At 39.6% G+C, this 22,561-nt stretch overlaps 1 protein-coding gene across 1 annotated transcript in view; it reads right to left on the reverse strand.

Annotated features, from left to right (window-relative positions):
- Positions 1-21,469, reverse strand: part of FAR2 (fatty acyl-CoA reductase 2) — a gene marked incomplete at both ends in the record, with an annotated part of 80,094 nt that extends 58,625 nt beyond the window's left edge. Inside the window, one exon of the mRNA XM_080354308.1 lies at positions 21,281-21,469. Coding sequence (XP_080210434.1) covers positions 21,281-21,469 — 189 coding nt within the window. The remainder of the gene's footprint in view (positions 1-21,280) is intronic.
- Between the last annotated feature and the right edge of the window lie 1,092 nt (positions 21,470-22,561).

A 22,561-nucleotide genomic window follows, 5' to 3' on the forward strand; every position in this document is an offset into this window, starting at 1 on the left:
CTGTTGACTATAATCGCTGATGTATATGGGAGGGACATGTGACATGACAATGCTGGGAGCTGAAGGAGATACATGAAGAAGGAACTGAGCATATGATGGCTATAAGGTTCTACAGGTCATTAAAGAGAAAACAGAAGTACAGCTGGGCACAGGATTTGGGTCAGAGTTGACTTGAAAATGTAATGGCACAGCTAGAATTGCTGATATTATAGTGATCTGTGATCAAAACCTTCCCTGGATATTTCTGGGGCTAGTGGAAAATAGGAGTTGCCAGGCCCAAAGCAGGAAACGCTGCCTGTCAGAAAGAAATGGAAGAAGTAATAGGGGAAAGGCAGAAAGAATAGTAATCTTCCAGGCTTCAAAAGGAAGGGCTGAAAAGAATAATTTTGGAAGAATGACAAAATGATTTACTGCGTCCATTGAATCTCACGGTCTCTGTGCTGCTAAGAATGGCTACTGTCCTCTCACTCAATGTACCGTGCACATGGAAAAAAGTGACAGAGAAGAATCTAATTACCATTCCCTAAAGACTCAGAGGCTCTCCATTGACAAAATTCCATCAAAATCATACAGGTACTACATTAACAATTTTTAAGTGCAGTAAACTTGACTTATTTCTTATTTCTTTGGTATTCAGCCTACACTGTACAGAGTCCTGATGTCCTTTGGGTGTTGTGGCAGATGCACCCACCTCACTAAGGCCGAGGGCTTTCACACACCACAGCCACTGGCTCTTTTGCATCCTTATTTTCACTCCTTTTGCACCCCACCGTGGTGGGCATCACATACACACCTTGGTTATGTGCCAACCATCACATACCCACCAGGGTACAATGACCCAAGTCATGTATACCCCTTTGGCAGGGGAGCAAGAGAGGCAGGACCACTTGGTCAACAGGCAGGATCCCTGGTCAGTGCGGCACCTTGAACCAGAAAAGCTTCTGGACTATGCCCACATATGACCACAATCAGATCTGACCAGGCTATAAATGGGGTCTCTGCTGGAGACCCCCTTTGAGTGGTCTTAGAGCAGTGGGACTGTGATCACAATCTCCCCACTTAGACTGGGACGCCATTTAAAGAAACTTCCCAGCATTGAGTGCCCTCACCTCCCCCTGTGGATATATCCCCCTTCTGGATATATCTTTGAGCGAGCCCTCATCCCCACGCCCGGACGAGCTATTATATCGACTGGGTACCCTCGAGAGAGTTTCCCCTTTTGCGAGTGAGCATGTGCGTGCTTTGGATCATCATTTTTATGTGTCATCATGTAGTATTAATACCCTGACTGGTACAACAGACTTGTAGGGTGTGTGAAATGTTGGAGTGCTGAATGATTTTGGATTGTCAGTGTTTTCATTTGTTTCTGCTGTTTGGTTTGGTGCTGTCATGAAATAAAGTTTGTTTCATCTTATCCTTGGTTTGGATTAGTTTTGGTGCACTTCTGTAACAGACCTCACTACCAAAACTGACACATTGACTTTGATCACAGTTTGTATTTCTGCTCATGCTGAAAGAGAGACAAGCAAAATCAGCACTTGGGATTTGCAGCAGACATCAAGCTTTTAAAGGATCAAATATACAGGATTAAAAATATTAGAATGAGAGTAATATCTACCGAGAACATGCCACAATGTATTTTTAGTACATATGTGTCTTCACATATAGGAGTTTTTCCCTCCTCTGAACTTCCATGCATTGATCTCTCATGCGTCCTTTCTTAGTATAAATCCTTCAAATGGATTACATTTAAAGAACTACTTATTTGACGCTTGGAAGAGATGCTAAAGCAATATTTTGGTACATATTTATAGAGTTATCAAAATCTTCTATTTATTCCACACAGATTAAAACAAAAGGTGGTAATGTATTTTGATAATTGATACGAAATGGTGAAGACTATTACTTTAAATCAGTGTAAAAAGAGGAATCAAAACCTGATTGTCCTTTCCTTAATGAACATAGCATAAGATGTGTTCAGAGAAAATCCCTTACTTGAAGAACTTGTATGGTGACAACATACAGAAGATGGATGAAACAAAAAGGATGGAGATGAAGAAGAGACTCTTGTCTCTCAATCCTTTGAACAAATCTGTATTTTCTCTGCTTATTTTTCTGGATATGCCTAGCCAAGTTACACATCCCTCTTATAATTCTTACCTATAATACAAATTGTCTCCACAGGTTATGTTTGTATTTTCTCTTTATAACAAGAAACATTAATAGTTACATGTATATGTATTTATGGTTCTCTGCCCTTTTTGCCAAAAAACAAAGCCAAAAACAACCCAAACCCACCTCCTCTTTTCAAAATAACAAGCCCTGTTTTCACAGAGGAAGCTCTGGGTATCTCAGAGAAGCCATGTTGTGGGTTTAGGACTTAGGCCTCAAAAAGATGCACCATTCTCCTAATATCATGCATGTGTAGAGTGTGTGACACGGTAGGCAGTCAAGTGATAATGACAGTAATATTTTACAAGAAGTTACTAGCTCCATCTCAATGTTCTTAGAAACCTGAGTAACTTGAATAGTGTACCTAGAAAGCTGAGCTGCATCTTGGGCAGGAAGTTTGAGAGAGAAACCACCTGGCAAGAGCATAGTTGAATAAGCAGCCACACGAATGAGTTCTAAAACACATCCTGGTTATCTTTGACTGTGCAATGTGCAATTCTGTGGCTGGGTAAGAGCTTCTACCCTCAGCGTAGAAAAAGATGTCATGGCTTAGTATTCTTTCATTGGTATTTTCTTCTCCATGTCCCACACACTTGTAACAGCTTTTTTAGCTTTAGGCATTCAAAAGCAAGAATTATTCAGTCTAAAATGCTGCCCAGATTAGGCTAAAGACTTAAGAGTAAATGCATATGTGCTTAAAGTACCCTCATTCCTTATGAATGCCTAAATTCAACTACACATTCCCACAGACAGTCCAAGCCTCTTCCCTGCCTTCCTGTCTTCTTCTACCAGCGTTTGACGGCCACATCATGAGCTGAACTGCTACAAGGAGGAGTGACATTTTCAGCCAGAAGGTGTGTTTTTCTGGTTATTGCTGCCAGATTTGGGGGCTGTTTTTTGTGCAGGGAATGGTGACAGTTGCCTGTGGGTTTTCAGTCAGACCAGTTGCTTTACCTGATTTGCTGTAGCTACATATAAGGGCTAACAGTAGCATATGGGAAATCATCAGATCATGTGGCACATAGAGAAACCATCTTTTTCGGCAGAGTCAGCAGCGACTTTGATTGGCTCAGGTCAATCATGAAACTGCACCCTTTAAGTAAATGCCTCTTTTAGAAGCTAAAGCTAGGGAAGATTAACCCTGCTCTTAAAGGTCTTTGGGTTAAAGCCACAAATCAGAACTCATGAGACAGAAGCTTCTTTGCTTGCTTTCTGCTGACAGGCTGTGAAGCTTGACACAGGTCAATTAAATCTTGCTTCAGGAAAATCCCTAAGCAGGTATTTTATTTAAAGCATGTTTGTTGTGAGCGGAACTCACTGCCAAGTTTCATTTTAGGTCGGCTTTTGACACACTGGGTCTGGAAGCTGTAAAACTGTTTTGTCCTTCATTAAAATATGGAATATAATATTATTCAACAGAAGGCGTAGACTGAAATTATGATTCATTGTCCTGAAGAAAGTATATGAAGTTCTGATATGTATCTTTCACATCTCTAAATTAAAGCAGGTGCATATCTCCTTCACTGAATCAGACCTTTAATCACATCAGGCCTCCACTATGCCATTGACACCTTTGGTTGGAAGCTACCTATTAGTATTGTTTACAGCACTGCAACTTTTTTAATCCCTCTGCTGCCAATCGCTTAGTGTCTTCACTATCACCAATTGCAGTAATTCCTACAACCTAAGGGACCCCTCCAGGATGTGCCTGATGCACTTGGAAGTGCTTATCTAAGATTTGGTTAGTGAGTGACCTAGAAACTTCTTTGCTCTGAGCACTGCCCATCAGCGTCAAGAGAGTAAAAGCCAAGAGATGTATAAAAAGACCAGGGAAAGCTACCAGGCCTCAGGAACACAGAGATACATAATAGGGTTATTCCTCCGTTTCCCTTCTCCAGCTTCCTAAGTCAGATATTATTTATCAAAGCACTGCCAGTTATCAGTAGTGTAGCATAAAGAATGCAATATAACCTGGAGATATTATTTTCGTTGTTTTTTAGGTATTAAACAGGGCGGGTCTCTAGATAAACCCCTAGGGAATTCTACCTATAACTGGCCTCCAAGCAGAGTTTGAACCATGCAGTCTGTCTGTCCGGCCAGATTTCTTTTCCCCGTCTTAACTGTAACATGCCAATTTGGATGTTGGAGTACTGTTGGAGACTACACTGAAAGCTTTGCTAATGTAAATGATATCCATGGCTTTCCCCTCATCCACGAACACTGTTACTTTATCACAGAGCACAATCAGGTGCCAAGGATAGCATGGGTAAATCCATGCTGACCATTCTCAGTCACCTTGTTCTTCTTGTATCAGAAATGTGTTCCAAGAAACCATGACTTTTCCAAGGACAGAAGGGAAACTGCCTGGTCTTCAGCTACCTGAGTTGTCTCTCTTGATCTGATGATGGGTGCAACATTTACCTTTCTCCAGCCATAAGTGTTCTCTATAATCACTAGAAAGCCTGGAGGCTTCTCAAATAAATGAAATACATAGGTTTTCGTATTCTCTTTGCCCCTCTGGCAAAGAAATTTGCTGTAAAACATACACAGCATTAATGAAGTCACCTTCCTGGAGATCATAGTAAGAACAACAGCTTGGGAACTGCCCACACACAACAGGGAGTCAAACATTAGGGAGACAGTGTGTCTTTAAGCATGGATACAACACAGTAAGTAACAGAGCAAGTTTTTTAAAAGGTTATGTCCTTTATGAAAGCATTATCCTAAAAAAAAAATCACATAAAAGTGTTTTTTCCTGCTCCACTGTTGAAAATTTTGTCACATTTTGTATTAAAATGCCCCTTTCAGACAGCACTGAAATTATTTGTGGGTGAATAACTCAGGCGGTTAATTCCTTGGGTGTGGGTGCACATGTAATGCCAGAATTAGTACAGCTGTATTCACCTGGTCTTCTGAAACATGACCTTATCACTTGGTTAAGGGGTAGTCACTGCAGAAAGCAATATGATATAAACTTTTGTTACCTTAGTGCACCCCTATAGTGTGTTTTTACAGCCTAGTTTACACTTGAATAACTTCAACAGTAAGTGAAGATCTTTTAAAAAGGTTTAAAGAGGTCAGACTGAGATGTGTTACAGGCAGGATTATGAAGCTTTCAAGTGAGGAATCTAACTAGATGCTTACAGTCTGTGTTACCAGTTTTTGATGTATCTGTCATTAAAAAAATGCCAGTTTAAACCTGAGATGAGTACAGAGCCCTCTGGGCACCTGATTTTTCAAGATGCTTTGACTATCAAAGAGAACCTGTATAACTTAATTCTTGCTTGATCTGAAGGGGAAATTTTCAATGAAATGAAGAAAAAAAATTATCACCAGAATAGAAATTTTCACTGTAATTTTGAGTTCTGGTTCTGCAATTTAAAAAATAAAAATCTGAAATAATATTCAAAATAAATATATCCTTCTGAATAAAAAATGTGAATTGCTATTTTAGAAAAGAATTTTAGAAGAGATCATCCCAAAATATTTCAGGATGGGTTTTTTTTGGTGGTGTTGTGGTAGTTTGGTTTGGGTTTTGGGAGGTTTTGTTTGTTTGTTTCTGTTTGTTTGTTGGGTGTGTGTGTGTGTGTGTGTGTGTGTGTGTATGTGTTTTGTTTTGTTTTCCTTTTTAGGGTCATTGTGCAGGGAGCTTTACCAAAGCAAACCAGTTAATTCAATACAAAAGTGCATTTTGTTTGTCCTTATCCATGTTTTCTTTGACAAAAAACATTTTGGTAGGTTTTTTTTCCTTCCCTAATAGGAAGATTTTGACTGTTCATCATAAAAATTTGACTATAAATATGAAATGCTTGTAGTATTACAAAAACATAATGCTTGTAACACTCAGCTTGGAGCCAGATCGAGGCTCCTGTTTTGGTGAGCTCAGGAGCAGTAAGAAGGCTTGAAAACAGAGTTTAGGGGTTTGCAGAGACCAAATCAAAATAAGTGACTATGCCCCTAAACTAAGCTCTTGAACCCCACTTTTAAGACAAAATGTCAGCAAAAAGAGACAACTAGCAGACTAGACAGGAGAGATGAGAAGAAAACACATGATAATGCAGATTAAATGTACACACATAGTTAGCAAGTATCAAAGGTTTGTTTGGTTTTTAAACAAGCAACATGTCATTGTTTGTTTATGTTATTATTAAGTGCTACTTATACTGCAGCAGTGCCCAGAAGTTCCATCTGGACACAGCAAGCTCAGTCTCTGCCTTTAAACCTTGGTGCAAGCAAACATGGACAAATGCAAGTTACTAGAATCAGTAATTTATCTTCTCAAATGCACACCTCCAGCAAACTGAGAGAAAAATCATAACCATATGATAACAATAGATTTTTGGTAAATTCCGCCATTCTAGTGACCAAACATGTTTCTTTTTACCACATTTATAATTTGCTGTGTGTTGCAGTGATGCATCTATCTTGGTCTCAGTCCAGGACCTTTATCCTTTGTTATTTCCCCTTGTGCATCCTCTGTCGCTCTGCTGTTCTCCAGTACTATGTTTTTATAATTTTGTGCTCTTTTAAGTATTTCAGCGTGCTGACATTGTGGGAGCAGATTAACACTGGCATCAGCTGCCTTCCCAGCTCTGACTTTTCCAGTAAGTACCTAATGCTGAATGGGTTACCAGTTCTCCAAGCTCAAGTTTTTGACCCTAACAATTTACTTTTTGGCACACCTGAACACTTCCACTACCACTGCTCATCACATGCCTGCTGGGGTATTTTAGGAACTGATGGGCAAACTAGTTACTTAATCCCAAAGTTTAATCATTCTAAATTTTCTCTTTCATATCAAACACTTGGCAAAACTCAGTTCAGTCTGTATCAATGCAAGGCAAGATTCTGTCAACTCTTCAGTGGCACCTGCTTTGATGCAGCCTCCTTGAGTTTAGGATAAAACAGACCCAAACTACAGCACAAGACTAACATAGCAGTGAAAGAAGCACCAACTTTCTTCAAAAAGAAAGAAAAAAAAAAGAATAATACAAGGCTTATAAAATATTTGGCATCTCAAGATCAAGATTCTTCTTCAGGTACCTCAGGATAACAGAATGTTAGGGATTGGAAGGGACCTCAAAAGATCATCTAGTTCAATCCCCCTGCCGGAGCAGGAACACCTAGATGAGGTTACACAGGAAGGCATCCAGGCAGGTTTTGAATGTCTCCAGAGTAGGAGAACCCCCTGGGCAGCCTGTTCCAGTGCTCTGTTACCCTCACTGAGAAGAAGTTTCTTCTCAAATTTAAGTGGAACCTTTTGTGTTCCAGTTTGTAACCATTACCCCTTGTCCTATCACAGCCTCCACCAGCTCAATCCACATTAGTAACCACAGTAGCTGCCCGGTCATTGTAGACTCACTTATAAGCCACTGTTACTTTGCTTGCTGCCGATTTGCAGGTGTTTTAACTTCCTTTGGTTAGGTGACATAAACACACAGGACCATAAAAACACAGGAAATCACATAACTCCTTCTCAATAGAAGTACAGGCACAAGCTGTGACTGCCAGGCAGGAACAGAGATGCATGAAACCCTCTCAAATTGACAGGGGGTGCCACCTGGCATGGTGTGACACATTCAGTCCCAAAGGTACACCTTGGAAGCAGTCAGCTTACAGTTAGAATTTTTAAAGTGGGAGCTTATAGTAACTAAAGAAATATAGGATCAAAAATCAGTCTAATAATAGTGTTCAACAGAGTGTATGAGCATGCTTTGTTTTTAAAAACATTTATCTAGACCAATAACCCTTTTCCTATGCCAACTCCAGATCAAACTGGTCACAAACAACAGGCTCTGGACAGCCACCTCCGTATCCCAGAGTATGGCAGTGAATCATTCCTGTTCACAGAATTAACAGAGTTCCCCTCTACAAAATCAGACCAGCTCAGTCTGAATGTTTAGCTGCATTCAGTCAGTTGCTGTTTCTAATCACATAATCATTCACATTTAACTATGAATGGAAGAGCTACTTTGCCACAGTAGATTTTATTTCAAGAAGCAAAATTAATTTACAACAGGCTAACACTAGTAATAGTCCCACCCTCAGGTCCCTTAGAAGAAAACAAAAGGCCTAATACTGGTCCCCAGAAAATTACCAAAACCTGATTTTCACACTTGGGTTTCTTGGCACAATTCAGACATTTTGATTTGTGTAAGCAATGATGTGACTGAAAACTTGACTGTTTTTTAAGCGTTGTCTCTAATATATTTGGTGGTCCTACTGGGTTTGGTAAATGAAATAAAAACAATAAACTGCATTTGCTAGGGTAAACTGCCCTCAAAGGTGATCTTCAGCCAACCTTTAAGCTGTCTGATCTCCTGGAGGATCAATTTTAGGGTCAATTTTCTGGTACATAATGTAGCAGTCAGTATCTGTACAAATGGCCTTATGAGCGCCTTCTGGCAATCATGGCATTCTGCTATCCAGGGATACCTTGAATTTGTTTTCACTCTTCCAGCCATAACTCAATGCCAGGGACTGAGAGAAGGCAGATGCATGAGCCAGGGACTCCTCTTTGCAGGCAGGTCACCTAGAAGATCAAATGCTCTGAACTGTGCATACCAAGATATACCACCGTGTCACAAGTGGGATCTCTATTAGAGGTCCTAAGGCTCAGAGTATTCTCCCCAATCTCCCCAATATTTTAGCAACATTGTAGAGGATATTAGTCAGTCATCAGGTCTAAGGATTTTGACTGGGAAATCAAAACAAATAGTCAGCTGCCAGGTAAGAAAAAATCACAGGCAAGGAAGTCTAGGGTTAGATTTTGGAAAACAGAAGAGCTTGCTTTAAGAAAAAATGGAAGAAACAGCTGAGGATAGAATGTAATAAAATCAGACATGAAGGATGAAATGTGAATTAACTTTATATATCGTTGAATGACCAAATAGCAAGTTCTGCTCTTTGGGTGTTGACTGATAGCTCCATTACTGACTCATTTAAGAAAAGGATAAGCCTCCATTCTTAACTGTGGTTGGCAGACCAACAGAGGTTACCTGAGGTTAGGTGTCCTTTTTCAGCCCCAATTCAAAGCAAAGCACCCAAGCCTGTGTAGGAGCTCTTGTACACAAGCAGCTCTGTCGGTGTCCAGAGCGGTTCTGAAGTGCAACAGCCCAAAAAGGAATTGTGCCAACTCGCACACGTCAAGAGCCAAGTCACAGGCTCCAGCAAAATGACAAACATTGTTTAAAAACATGTTTGCTGAAGGCCTTGTTGGTGAATGGGTCACTTGGCAAAATTGTGAACACAAAGCATGCTGTGCAGCTGCCTAAAAGCTCAGCTGTCCTGAGTGCCTGAGCAAAACTGGGATACAGGAGAAATCAGAGGGCTACATAGATGCCCAACAGGACTTCTCTAATGATGTTGTTCCATGGCCTTGGTGCCAGCAAAAGCTGCTGGGAAACAGCCCTGATTTCTGCTACTGATGTAAACTCTTGAGCCCATGGAGTGGAGCTTTTCTCTTTAATGCTCTTTGTACTTTTCATGTCCTCTTTGAAAACGTAATGCTGAACTATTCACCACCACTCTCCTCTGTGTCACATTTCTTCCATACCTCTAATGCACACTCTCTCACTCCCTTGACTTTAGCCACTTGGGATATGCAGACTGCAGTGGTGGTGATGCTGAAAGCTTTCTGTTGGCAAGGAGATCAACATCCAAAAAGGGATAATTTTGTAGATGGAGAGAAGTCTGACTAGCATAAAAGTGAATTTTGTGGATTAGAGAATCTAAATCTTCCTTTTACTCACTTGCAAAAATCTAATTTAGGATGCAATTTCTATTCCCAGCTTGATGCACAAGGTCAAGTTCAGATGCAGTCTGAAGATGCAAAAGAAGTGGATGAGAGTCAGCAGTACCAATAAAACCATTGTTTCTTGGTTTTCGTAGCTTCCAAACCCAGAAACTGTCTAGTTTGCTTATACTCCAAGGCTTTTAGGATAGACTCAGACAGTATTGGTTTCCCAAATATAGAAGAGTGATTAACTGCATTTGCATTCCTGTATCAAGCTCTTCTGGCCATGTTTAAATCACTATCACCTGAAGTTGAAATATTGGCAGTCAAATCAAACTCATATGGGCATTTTTTTCTATAAGAACCAAAATTATCCAGAGCAAAAATAAAATCCAACACAATGACATATAATTGAAATCACAATTATAAATTACTTATTTGGGTCCATCACATTTTTTAAATCCATCCTTCATGAAATACTCAACCAAAGCTAGAAGAAGATACCAAGAGAAATTCTACTGATTTCAGGAACCAGGCATTGGCTGCAAGCCAGAAAGCATGTATGCATGAATGCAAATTCAAACAATGTTATGAAGATCCTTTAAAGTTGTGATTCAACTGCAGTCTGAGTTTGCTAACTCCATCATTAGATTCCCTCTTTCTTCTGTAAGCCATACTTGCGCATTAAAGAAAAAATATTGTGAAGTAGATATAGGCTACAACTGTCCCAAAATATCGCTGCTTATGGAGAACTAAAAATGCATTCCATTTTACATATGGTAGCAAATGCAGCCTGACTGCAACCTCTAAGCTGTTACTGACAAGAGAAAGATCTTACTTTTGATGTTTTTTCAAATTGCATCATTCTAAATGTACCGCCTGCTCATTTGCTTCAAGGGCCAAACTTTCTTTATTTTGTCATTTATCAGCTGGCAGAATTCATCATTGCAGACATCAGCATTAACACATAAATCCCTTGGCATATCCATCATTAAATAACACAAAAATGGCTAGCTTGAAAGAGAATACCTTTATCCATATGTGTATTTGTGTGTATACAAATGTGCATATAGTAACTGGACTGCAGAGCTCAGTTTTGTGTCTACTACATATGAAGCTTGCCCCTAGTGTTCCTTCTATAAAATAATGTCTCTGACCATCAGAATTCTCAAAGAACTGCATAAAATTGACTATGATATTTTTACAAATTTAGCAGAATACTTGAATATTTTTATTTAAACTTGTGTGTAAGTCTCATCAGATATCTAATGTGAAACTGAGAGATTTATCCTTTCTTTTTATTTTTTTTTCCTTTATTTCATTAGCAACATATGCATTAGCATATAATTGGCTAAAGGGATTTTTCCGGAATGTTTATATTTGAGGTACTGTATTCTGCTCTGGAAGTATCGTTGTTTAGATCATGATCTACTTAACATCATGAAGTGATTTGAAGTAGAAAAACCAACCAACCGAAAAATCCTTTTGAAATCTAATGATTTATTGTGATTCCAGTCCACGCCAAGGAACAGCCGTATGAAACCAAGAAATAAAAATACAAATGAAGGCCAACTTTTACATATTATTCTGCAAGTGGTGGGTATTTGTGTAGAATGACATGCAAGACAGAAACCATTAACTCCCTCTTGCAGCTGAGCAAGTAGGTGTATAGAAAGCTGACCTTCAGGCAGAGATCTAGCTTGACCCTTTGCACAAGACATATTTTCTGTGCATGCACCCAGCAAAGATCACACACAGCTTGTGATAAGAGACTGGTGAGAGAAACAGAGTTCCTGCACAGTAGGGTGGCAAAGCAGCACTCTGCTGAGATGGCAGCTGCTGCCAAGCAGGTGGCCTCAGGTCAGGCAATGGTGATGGGCCACCATACTTCATGCTGGGTTTGTCTTGCAAGTGCTTGAGCACCTGGACAAGCATCAGTGTTACTGTAATTCTGCTGGTCCCAGTGGATGTGCCACATCAACACGTCTAAGAGCTGTTTAGAATGAAAGATGAGGAATCTTATGTGTCAGGTTTTGACACCAAAAAATTTTGGTTCATAAAATGAAAGAAGCACTCTTGAAATGATATCTGAAGCTCTTTTGCCTTCAATAAATTACTCATTTGAGAATAATTCACCTTGCTTCTATATTTTCATTTATCACTATCTCCTTGTTTTTCATTTAGTATTTTATGTCAATTAAACAATCTTAATTTCATTGTGATTTATTGTGTAACTATTCCAAGTAATGTATAATCGGAGTAAACTGAAAATTGCAGTCTAATTTAAAAAATAAACACACACAAGTTGACTTTACTATTGCAAATACCCCCAGGAGCTGAAGTACCAAAGACAGTTTGTATAGCTGGAGCATTAAGCTGTGAACACTCCTTGGCAGTGACAAAACTGAGGTTTGTATTCTGCACCACCTAGCAGAGCTTGTGACCAGTAGACAAACAGCAGACCTCAAAGCTTGTCTGTATTTCAGCAGTATCACTTGTAAAAAAAAGACAACGCATCACACAATCAGGTCATAATCCTTTCTAGAGCTTCTAGGTACTGTGAATTCTGCTTTTAAGGGACAACATCAGCAGGAAACATTTTGATAACGTCAGAGAACTGCACCTGCAAGTGCCTAGAGCGTGACGCTTCACAGAGAGATTAAAGCAGGAGTACAAGAAGAAGCCATGTAATAAGGGACCCAGCTTCTCCCAGTGGGAAATGCCTTTGTGAAGGGTCTGAAGCACAAGTCTTATGAGGAACAGTTGAGTCTCCCTCCTCTGGGGTTCAAAACCCAGCTGGACATGGTCCTGGGCAACTGGCTCTACCTGACATGCTCTGAGCAGGAGGTTGGACTAGACAATCTCCAGAGGTCCATGCCAACCTCAGCAGTTCTGTGATCCTGCAAAAAGGGGGAAAGATAGGAATGTGCAAACAAGTTAGAAAGGAAAGAGATTTGCATTTTCAGGCTTATAAAAAACTAGCTGAAACTACAGTGAATAGAATTATTTTTTATGTAATAAAGGACACTACAGAGGTTTTGTCATATTCCCTATTGATTAAAATAAGAGATGAAATTCCTGGGAATAGCTACTGTACTCTGACAGTATCTAAGACTGATCTTAATTAGAAGACAAGAAAGAGACTTTATTTTCCCCTGAAAATGGAGAACAGTACCTCTTTCAGACTCTTGATATTGGTGGCTGGGAGGAACAAAGAATTACTCAGGCCACAGGGATGTCTACATGATGTCATGACACAGGCAGAGAGCAAGAGGGAAATGAACAATTCAACTGGCCAAAGGAAGAAGAAAGAGTTTAGAGCTTGTTCTGCAAAATAAAATATTAGTGCTGCATGCCTTCAAGGAACTGCACAGAAGAGAGTATAGGATGGGCAGTTCTCATACTTAACCTCTTCTGTTCTGCAACACAGTTAGGACTGAGGGGTAGAGAATAACCCCTGTGTAGTTCAACCGATAGTGATCAACAATTACTTTGCCATTTAAATAAATGACCATGGAAAAAAAAAGAGTAATATCTAAGTGAAAGATTAAAGACTTCTGTTACAGACTGTCTTAAATGAGGCCTAACAACTCTTCTCCCATGCTCCTAAAACCTTAATGAAGATTAATATATTTAGCAAAATTTGGGATAAGCAGGAAAGCATCATCTGATCACCTTGATACAGGAGAAATGAAGAATTCAACAGGGCTATATGACAGACACAAGGGTTTTGACTTTAAATCAGGCGTAATCCTTTTTATAATTTGAAAGTCATGGTGTTGATACATTCGGATGGGCTCTTTGATCACCCGGACTACTTCTGTCCTTTCTGCTCATGACCTTACCAGGCCTTTCATTCAGTTTGAAAGACTTTTTGGACAAAGATCTGTGCTTGCATAGCTATGGCTCCTGAATGCCAACAGAAGGCAAATAAAATTTATCATATATCAATACCAGAAAAGAAGGTTTCCAAATGTTATCTCTGATAGCCTCTGCATATCTGCTGTCTTTTTTTTTTTCTCTATTTTTTTCTTCAGGATCTCTTCCTGTTTTCACATTACTGCAGCCTTTTATTAGTCCTTTTATCTTCTGAGTCAGCACAGTTTATCCTCCATTACTAAGATTTCCACTGTTGTCACCATTATGTCATAAACTTATTTCCTTACTCTACTGTTCCTGACCCATTTCACTCTCTCTGCCATCTTTGAACTTAGCTGATGTCTCTCCTTCTGATTGTCGTGAAGTTCATTGTAACATCTGATAGCCAAAACATTAGTCCTTTATTCAGTAATATCACTAACTCATTATTTAACTGCTTCTTCTCTCTGTCTCTGGATGTCTAATTTGCATGACAATCCAGTCACCCACATTTTCTCTCAAACTTCAGTAAAAAAATGAGGGCTCATCTTGTGTGAATGGTGTATAGATACGTCCCCACATTTTTTTTTCATGCCTGCTTTTATGTGTACATAGAATATTACAGAACCAATTTATGGTCCTAAAAAGTGGGGTATAGACACAGCAAAGCATTTTCAAATATGCAGGTGTTTTCAAAATGACTGTTGATCTGAGGTGCTCCATTTCTAACATTTCTAAATTAAAGTATCCCAAAGGGAATCAGTCTGCAAAGATGAATCAGGCTCACCAGACACATTGGAAATTTTTAGCAAAGAAATACTTTATATACAGAAAGGTATAGTTATTATTTCTGATACTGCCATTAGTCATATATAAATGTAAATAAACACACACAGCAAAGGAGATTTAGTGTTGTTCTAAATCCATAACTCTGAATGCGTCAATGATCAACTTACTCAGTGTGTGGAGTAATTCTAAATCCATGTATACTAAGTAGTGACTGAAACTGCATTATAACTATGAAACTCTGCAATCAGTCCATCTTCTCTGCAAATTGCCTCAATCACATAAAGACATTCTTTCTTCCCCAGCAGGTTGTGGCCTGAATTTATCTGACATGCAATGGAGGACACAATTTCAGCCACCACCTTTTCTTCCCCATTCCTCTTACCATGGTTTCTCTTCTAACATCTGAGTATGCATTAAAAAAAAAATCCCTGCCATTTCCACCTAGCTGCACTTCCAGGTCTTCTGCAGAATGCAGTCTGTGCTGACAACCCTGCAAATGCAAAGGAGAAAGGAGATGTAGGAAACGAAGTTCTGATGATGCTAACTGATGGGCCTTGGTGCTTTTCAGCTCCCCATTTCAGCTTCTCCATTAGCCTTCTGGTAGGCATGCCTTTGCCTGCAGAACAGACAAAAGAGTAGGTAGGGTTGCCAGGTCTCCCAGCTTAGCTGAAAGCCTGGTGAGATTCTGCACCCTGAGTCATGGGTTGGATGTCTATCAAATGAGGAGGAGTTGTTGACATGTAAGGCTGAAGCTTTGGCGCAGCACCCAGAAAAGACAAGGACATTGCAAGTAGCTTGTTCCAGATGCCCATGTTCCAGCAGAGCCTAGAGCCAAGGAGCAGCAACAGCAGGGCTGCAAACCTCCAACAGCAGAAAGTGACACCAGGGACATGTGAATGAGTCTTGTGCTCAGGACTAATGGTGGCTTCTTTCCCATCTACTGTGGAAGATTATCTTACTAGAAGCATCAGCTGCCTTTTTGGCCCTGCCTTCTGCTGTAGGAAGCAAGCTATTAGCTGCTAATATATAAAGCAAAACCTTACCAGACTTCTTCAAACAGAAACACAAATTGGAGAAGAGAAAGAAGTGAAATGGAACAAGGCAACAGATGGTGTTAACTTCAGAAAGAGGTACAGAATGTTTTGAGCCAGTTGCCTGCATTCGTGTCAATTATGTTACTGCCCTTAAGATTTAACTCTTCTCTACCACATGGTTTACAAATCATGGGGTCAAGTAAGAAACGTTTTCTTTTTTTAATGACAGACTTGTTCCTTTGGTACACAAATACCAGAATTATTTCTGATAATCTACTGACAAAAGTGAGGAATATCTAAATAAATAATAAACCAGAAAACATCAGTTCTATTTCTCTTCAATTAGCCATTTCCAGATGTCTTAATGAATGAGTGGGGTCCTGTTCCATCAACCAAAAAAACCTCATTACTCTGATCCAGGCAGTGATCCAGGCACTATGACAGTGGGCACAGCAGATTTAGGGAACACTGTTCCAGAGGGAGTGTCACTGCACTGGTTTGGCATGGAGAACGTTTACTGCTTGTGGTGATAAGCAAGACCCATGAGTGAGGGAGTGGAAAAAGGGATAGTCAAGGGTAGTGGAAAAAGAGATACCTGGCATGATTTAGTGAAATTTATGAGGCTGACAGAGCGTCTTTCTGTATATTTGCTGATGTGCATAGCACACTTGGCAAAGAAATACTGAAGAGGTAAAGGTGTCTGATAATATTGGAATTATGTTGTTTTCAGTGGCCAGTCCCATCATCATATGTAGTTCCAGACAAAGCTTTGCAGGGGAGAGAAGAAGGTCTATCTGTACTATCCACTTAACCATAAAAGTTAACTTTGTGTGGATGTGAAAATGCAGTAGCATTTTACAGAACTTCTCTGGTCATACACAGCAATATCTACTCCCCATTTTCAGTGGCCTCACAGCCTCCCCATTTTCGCTCTGAATTATCAGAGACATTAATGAGAATCCTTTTCACTCCCCACTTTGACTGATCTTACTAATTAGGAGCACTGAACAAATAGAGCTGTGAAACAGCCTGGCAGCAACAAGCAGCCTTGGTTCGCTTCATACAGGGCATGGAGAAAGCTCTGCTCTCCCAGCACAATGCGAAAGCTACAACCAGTGACTCAGCGTTAGCCCAGTAACTGCTCTCCAGGGAATCTGAGACAACCCCTCCAAGCATTTCTGTCTATTTCTGCACGCAGGGAGATCAGACAACAAAAAATACTTGAAAAAATTCCCTACCTCTGATAAGTATACACCTCCCATCCACTAATCAGTAAACAGCACCGTCAAGATTTGCCTTGTGATCCACATTTATGGACACATCCAGGGTGGAGCAAATACCAATACATGGGGGTTTTTTGTGTAAGACCTGCGCTCTGTGCCATGCAGACATGGCATTTCATTAAGCACAGGGTAATAGGTTGATTTCCTTAGGGATCAGCTACTGGAAAATAGAACATCTCCTTTCATAAATAGGCAAGGTCACCATGAGCCACACATTCCTAAATGCACAAATTCATTTTGGAGTTGATGATGAGATAATTGTGTATCTGTTCATTATATGTTCTATATTAATGCAATAAGTCATCTTCATGTAAAACTAATTTTACGAGATCTGAGGAAAAGCAGCACTATGTTACACTTCAATGACAGCTGCTCCAGAATGCAGTGGAAGAACTCTAATTTATGCCCACATTGTTTTTTACATTTTACTCTTTCTATTGGATTCAGAACTTTAAAAATTCCAGATAAGAAACATTTTTAAAGTGCAAACAAAGACATTTTGCTCCTTCACACTTCATCACCCTTTTATGGCTTAAAATTGCCTTTTTGTTTAGCAGTAGTCATCTCCCGGAGTATTCACATATACACACTGTGAACAAGACAGTTCACAAATGTGACATCTCAGTTTAAACCCCTGTAGATATGACAGAAATCACAAAAATTTAACGAAGATATATAAAGAGAGATCAAAAATGTTAGGCAATTTCCTTCAAAATATTAAGTACTACCAAAAATCAGGAGTCCCCAGAGGACCTGACTTGAAGAACCTAAGCATTATGCAGTGTAACTAATTCCTGTCCCTCTACGTCTCTGCTTTCATTTTATTTCATCCCAAATACTATTTTTATCGGTTTGTTTAGAATATTTAAAAGCTGCTAACCTGTTTTTCTCTATTTCCTTCGTTCTTGGGAAACTACCCTTCTAGATGTGAAAATGAGAATTCCAGAGGATAATACTGTGTCAAGGAATAATGTAAAAGAAGAAAGAGCTACTTTCAAAGTGAATATATGATTTGTCAATAATGAAGATTGTATCGGGTATAATACAAATGTAGAAATAAAGTATTTTCTCCTAAAATCAGATACAAATACTGTATTGCATTAAATCCAACAGTCCATGGGGGAAAAGAATAATTATGCAGTAGAGATTAGAAATTATATATGTACATGTAAGGAAGATAAGGGATTTTATTCTGAAGTTTCTTGTGCTTACTCAAATATATGCATGCTTCGTCAGCAATTACAATCAGGATTGTCAAATGCAAATCATAGAATCATTTAAGTTGAAAAAGAACTTTCAGATCATTGACTCCAACCATTAACACAACACTGCCAAGTATACCAATAAACCATACCCCTAAGCACCACATCTACACATTTTCTAAATACCTCCAGGGTTGGTGACTCAACTACTTCCCTGGGCACCTTTGAAGAGTTAGGTTTCTGCCTTAGAGAAATATTTTTACTTTATTTTTAAAAGAATAGCATCAACAAGGCACCTACTTCCTTGAGGCACCTGAGTGAATTGTGAGAATACCCCTAGTTTTTTTTTTTCCTTTCAAGGCTGCAGAAACCTAACTTAGAGACTTGCCTCCTTCTTTTGTTCACTTGAAACACGTTGGAGCAGGCTGCCAAAGGTTCAAGGAGAGGTGACCAAGTCCTGTTTGCTGTTGGCATGTCTAAAACTGTTGACACATAGTAGGAAATAAAGGGTACATCCAGTACAGTTGCAACAATAAAACAGGTGCCAGGGAACCTCACCTAGAGCTAACAACACCAAATTGTGCGTGCCAACTGAAGAGATAAGTCAGTAATATTTATAGAGAAAGTGCAAACAAAGCTTATAGAAGCCTTAAAAAGTAGCTCAGTTTGTCATGTTCTGAAGCACGGAATAAATAGAACCACAAATAGTTGTTTTGTTGTTTGCTTGTTTTTAAAACAAAAAAACCCATGCAAACACACCACGTTTGGAATTTTGTTTTTTGATGATGAAAACCATACCCACAGTTTTCACTTATGCAAGCTGTAGAAATATATATTAAAAAAAAAAGTTAATTGAAAGAAAAAGTAATGAAAAAATTTACACTTGACAGACATACAAAAAGCAGCCAATATCATGGTTCCCTTTTATATCGCTTACAATTTTTTTCTGAACAGGAAAATAACCTACTCTCTGTTGAAAACACACCAAAAAATCAAACTCTGTTGTTGGACATACTTAAGATTTTTCTAGCTTGGTGCCTTAAAACTTTTAGGAAGAAAAAATGCATGCCTTCTCCCAGACCAGCTTGTCCCTGAGTTATATATAGCCCTGGTCTATAGGTCTATATATAGACCTTTAACTCCACTAGAAATAGGAGTACTTTTCCAGTCAAGTCTTCTTCAAAGTTTTAGACTGATACTATAAAGAAGTGTTGACCATTCTCTGATTAATTCCAAGTAATTCCTTGTCTACTACGGCCAGCTCTGTCCCCTTCCCTCATTTCACATCAGCTATGTACTAATTCCCACTAGCAGGAAGCATTCTCTTGAACTCTTGGTACTGGTGGAGTCTGATCAAGTTCATGTGTTCACCATTGCCCTAAGGGTCCTAGAGGTCCTCAGACCAAATCCACTATATGTAACTAGTCTAGCAGTGTCTCCATACAAGTCTTTACATTCAATACAGTCAAGGGCTTTGACATCCTTCTTGACACTGAAGATCTGATTTTCCTCACCAGAACAGCAAGCTAAAAGCTCAATAGAAACAAGTAACACGGGTGGAGATCCTATAGGTCTGTTCTTCAACTCACAGAGCTGACTTAGCTTTTCTGTTCTCCTGCAAGTAACTTTGGAAAACATATTTTCCAAGTACAACAGTATTTTATAATTTCGTAACTAAGGCAGTGTTCTTTCAGGTTCAATTCTAGGGCCAGTACTATTTAATATATTTATCAAGAATCTGGATGCAGGAGTTGAAGGTACCATTAGCAAGGTTGCTGATGACACCAAATTGGGAGATTCTGTTGACTCTCCTGAGAGACAAGAGGACTTGCAGAGGGATCCAGATAGATTGGAGCACTTGACAATGATTAATGGGATGAAATTTAACAAGTTGAAATGCTGGATTCTGCACCTAGGATAGAGTAATGCCAGGCATAAGTATAAACTGGGAGAGGAGCAGCTGGAGAGCAGCCCTACAGAAAAGGACCTGGGGGTGATGGTTGACAGGAGGCTCAATATGAGTCAGCAGTGTCCCTGGCAGCCAAGAGAGCAAATGGCACCCTGGGGTGCACCAAACACAGCATAACAAGCTGCTAAAAAGAGGTGATTATTATGCTGTATTCAGCACTGGCGTGACCTCACCTTGAGCATGGACAGGTCTGGGGCCTACAATTTAAAAAGGATGCAAAGGTCTCTGAATGCGTCCAGAGGAGGGCAACAAAGCTGGTGAAAGGCCTGGAAGCCATTTCCCATTAGGAGCAGCCAAAGACTTTGGGCTTGTCTAGTTTGGAGAAAAGGAGGCTGAGGGGCAACTTCATGGCTCTCCAGAGAATCCTGAGAAGGGGATACAGAGAGGAGGTACTGAATTCTTCTCCCTGGTGTGACAGGACATGTAGGAATGGTTCAAAGCTGCACCAAGGGAGGTTTACACTGGACATTAGGAAGCATTTCTTTACTGAGAGGCTGGTCAAACACTGCAACAGGCTTCTTAGAGAGGTGGGTGATGTCCCAAACCTGTCAGTGTTTAAGAGGCATTTGGACAATACACTTAATAACATGTTTTAACTTTTGGTCAGCCCTGAATTTGTTAGGCAGCTAGACCAGATGATTGCTTTAAGTGCCTTTCAACTGCAGCTATTCTAGTCTAGTCTAGCCTAGTCTATCCTAACTGGAGCTGACATAAGAAGATGGCAGATGCCCAGTTGTACTACAGTAAAACACAGCCCACTATACCTTGCTACTACACTTTGTCTTATGAAATGAATTTAAGGCCCCAAAAAGAGCAAGGATGAGTGTTACGGTCTCACACTCAGTTTTATTTTTGAAGGCTAATGTTTGAACATTAACTTTTGAAAGTGAGGGAAGGAAAAGAGTTCAGGAAAGCAAAATGCTTCTCTTCTAGAAAAGAGGAAATTTGCTAGGGTAACATGTTTTTGGAAAAAAATAATTCTCAACAAACAACAATGCAGAAATGAAGAAAAAGGATTACATCACCACAGTGCAATATCCTGCATCACCTATCAACATCAGAAATTCAGGTTCATTCATGTACCATGTTTTGTTTGTATTAGACACAACAAAAATATACAACAGTTACAGCAGAAGATGGTATTTTGCTCTTCATGAATTGAGTATAACAGAAGTCCTCTTCTTCACCCCGCTAAATGGATTTCAGATTAAACTCTAGGATAAAATTTAGAAACTTACCTTGCATTTCAACATATTGGCCACTCTCTCTTGCATTGATTGTCCAGCCTTTGGCCTGACAAGTATATAAACTGCTTTCACCTCAGGGCTGGAGCGCAGAAGCTTTTCCACCAGTACTTTGCCCATGAAACCTGTAGCTCCTGTGATAAGTACCGTCTTTCCATTGTAATAAGCTGAGACTGAAGACATGGTGCTTTCTTGTTCTTCCTTTCCTTTAACTTCCTGCAGCATGTACCTGAGAAGATGCAGAAATAAAGCTTTAAATGCCTTTGAGTCAAGACGCGGATCAGTTATTTGGTAACTGAGATAACATTTCCCAATGTGCTATGTCAGCTCACATTAGTTCAGTCAATGCTAATTCTAAAGATGATTTCTTTCTAAAACCTTCATTACAAAAATAACCCCAAAAATTAAAAATGTTAACCTGAGAAGCTTAAAAAAAAATTGAGCTCAGCCTTATCCTCTGTATTTTAACACAGCTGCACCCAGCAGTCACAGTTTAGAACAAAGCTTTTGCTGTCCAAGACTCCTACTAGTAGATGCTCACTGCTGTGTTGAACAGCATTTATCTCATACACTGTGAATTGGTAACCATGATGATAAGCAGTTATCCCTACAAGACAAAGTAGAAACAGATCTTCTCACAAACACTACAGATACAAATGCTGTGGTTTGCACCTTAATTCCACCATGCCCAGCAGTTCAAGATCTTGTCTGCCATCACTCAGCAGTGTACTCAATCTTTTCCTGTTGTCTTGGCTTGGAATAAATCCATGAAGAAAGCTCCTCATCATGGACGATACAGTGCAATGATATTGCTCTGCAAGACTGCAATACCATGGTCCTATGTGTAGGTCACCACTATTTTGGCTGTTAAGGCCAAAATTCATCCCACTTAACTCAAAGGAGCATAGATATCACATGGTTTCTCTGGAGAGCTTAGGTTGTTTGAACCTTTGGAGATCCATTTACTATACAAGAGGGCTGACATTACTAGGTTCCCACATGAAGTGTCCTAGTTAAGTATTTTAATTAGATACAATGGTTTCAGGCCTACATGTCCCCAGCCATCCTAGTTCAAACTCCTAAGTTTTTTAAATAACAAACAAGGTTGGAATGAATGCTTCTAGAATAGTTCTTCTCTCAGACAAACTGAAGGAAAAGTACCCTCCTATCTTGGAATGCTGCAGATCCAATCATACATAGACCACTTCTATTGCAAGGGAAATGCTCATGTAAAATACAAATAGATGTCTTGGAAAAAAAGCCTACTAAATTTGA

Source organism: Nesoenas mayeri, assembly GCF_963082525.1.
Source record: "Nesoenas mayeri genome assembly, chromosome: 1".
NCBI lineage: Eukaryota > Metazoa > Chordata > Aves > Columbiformes > Columbidae > Nesoenas > Nesoenas mayeri.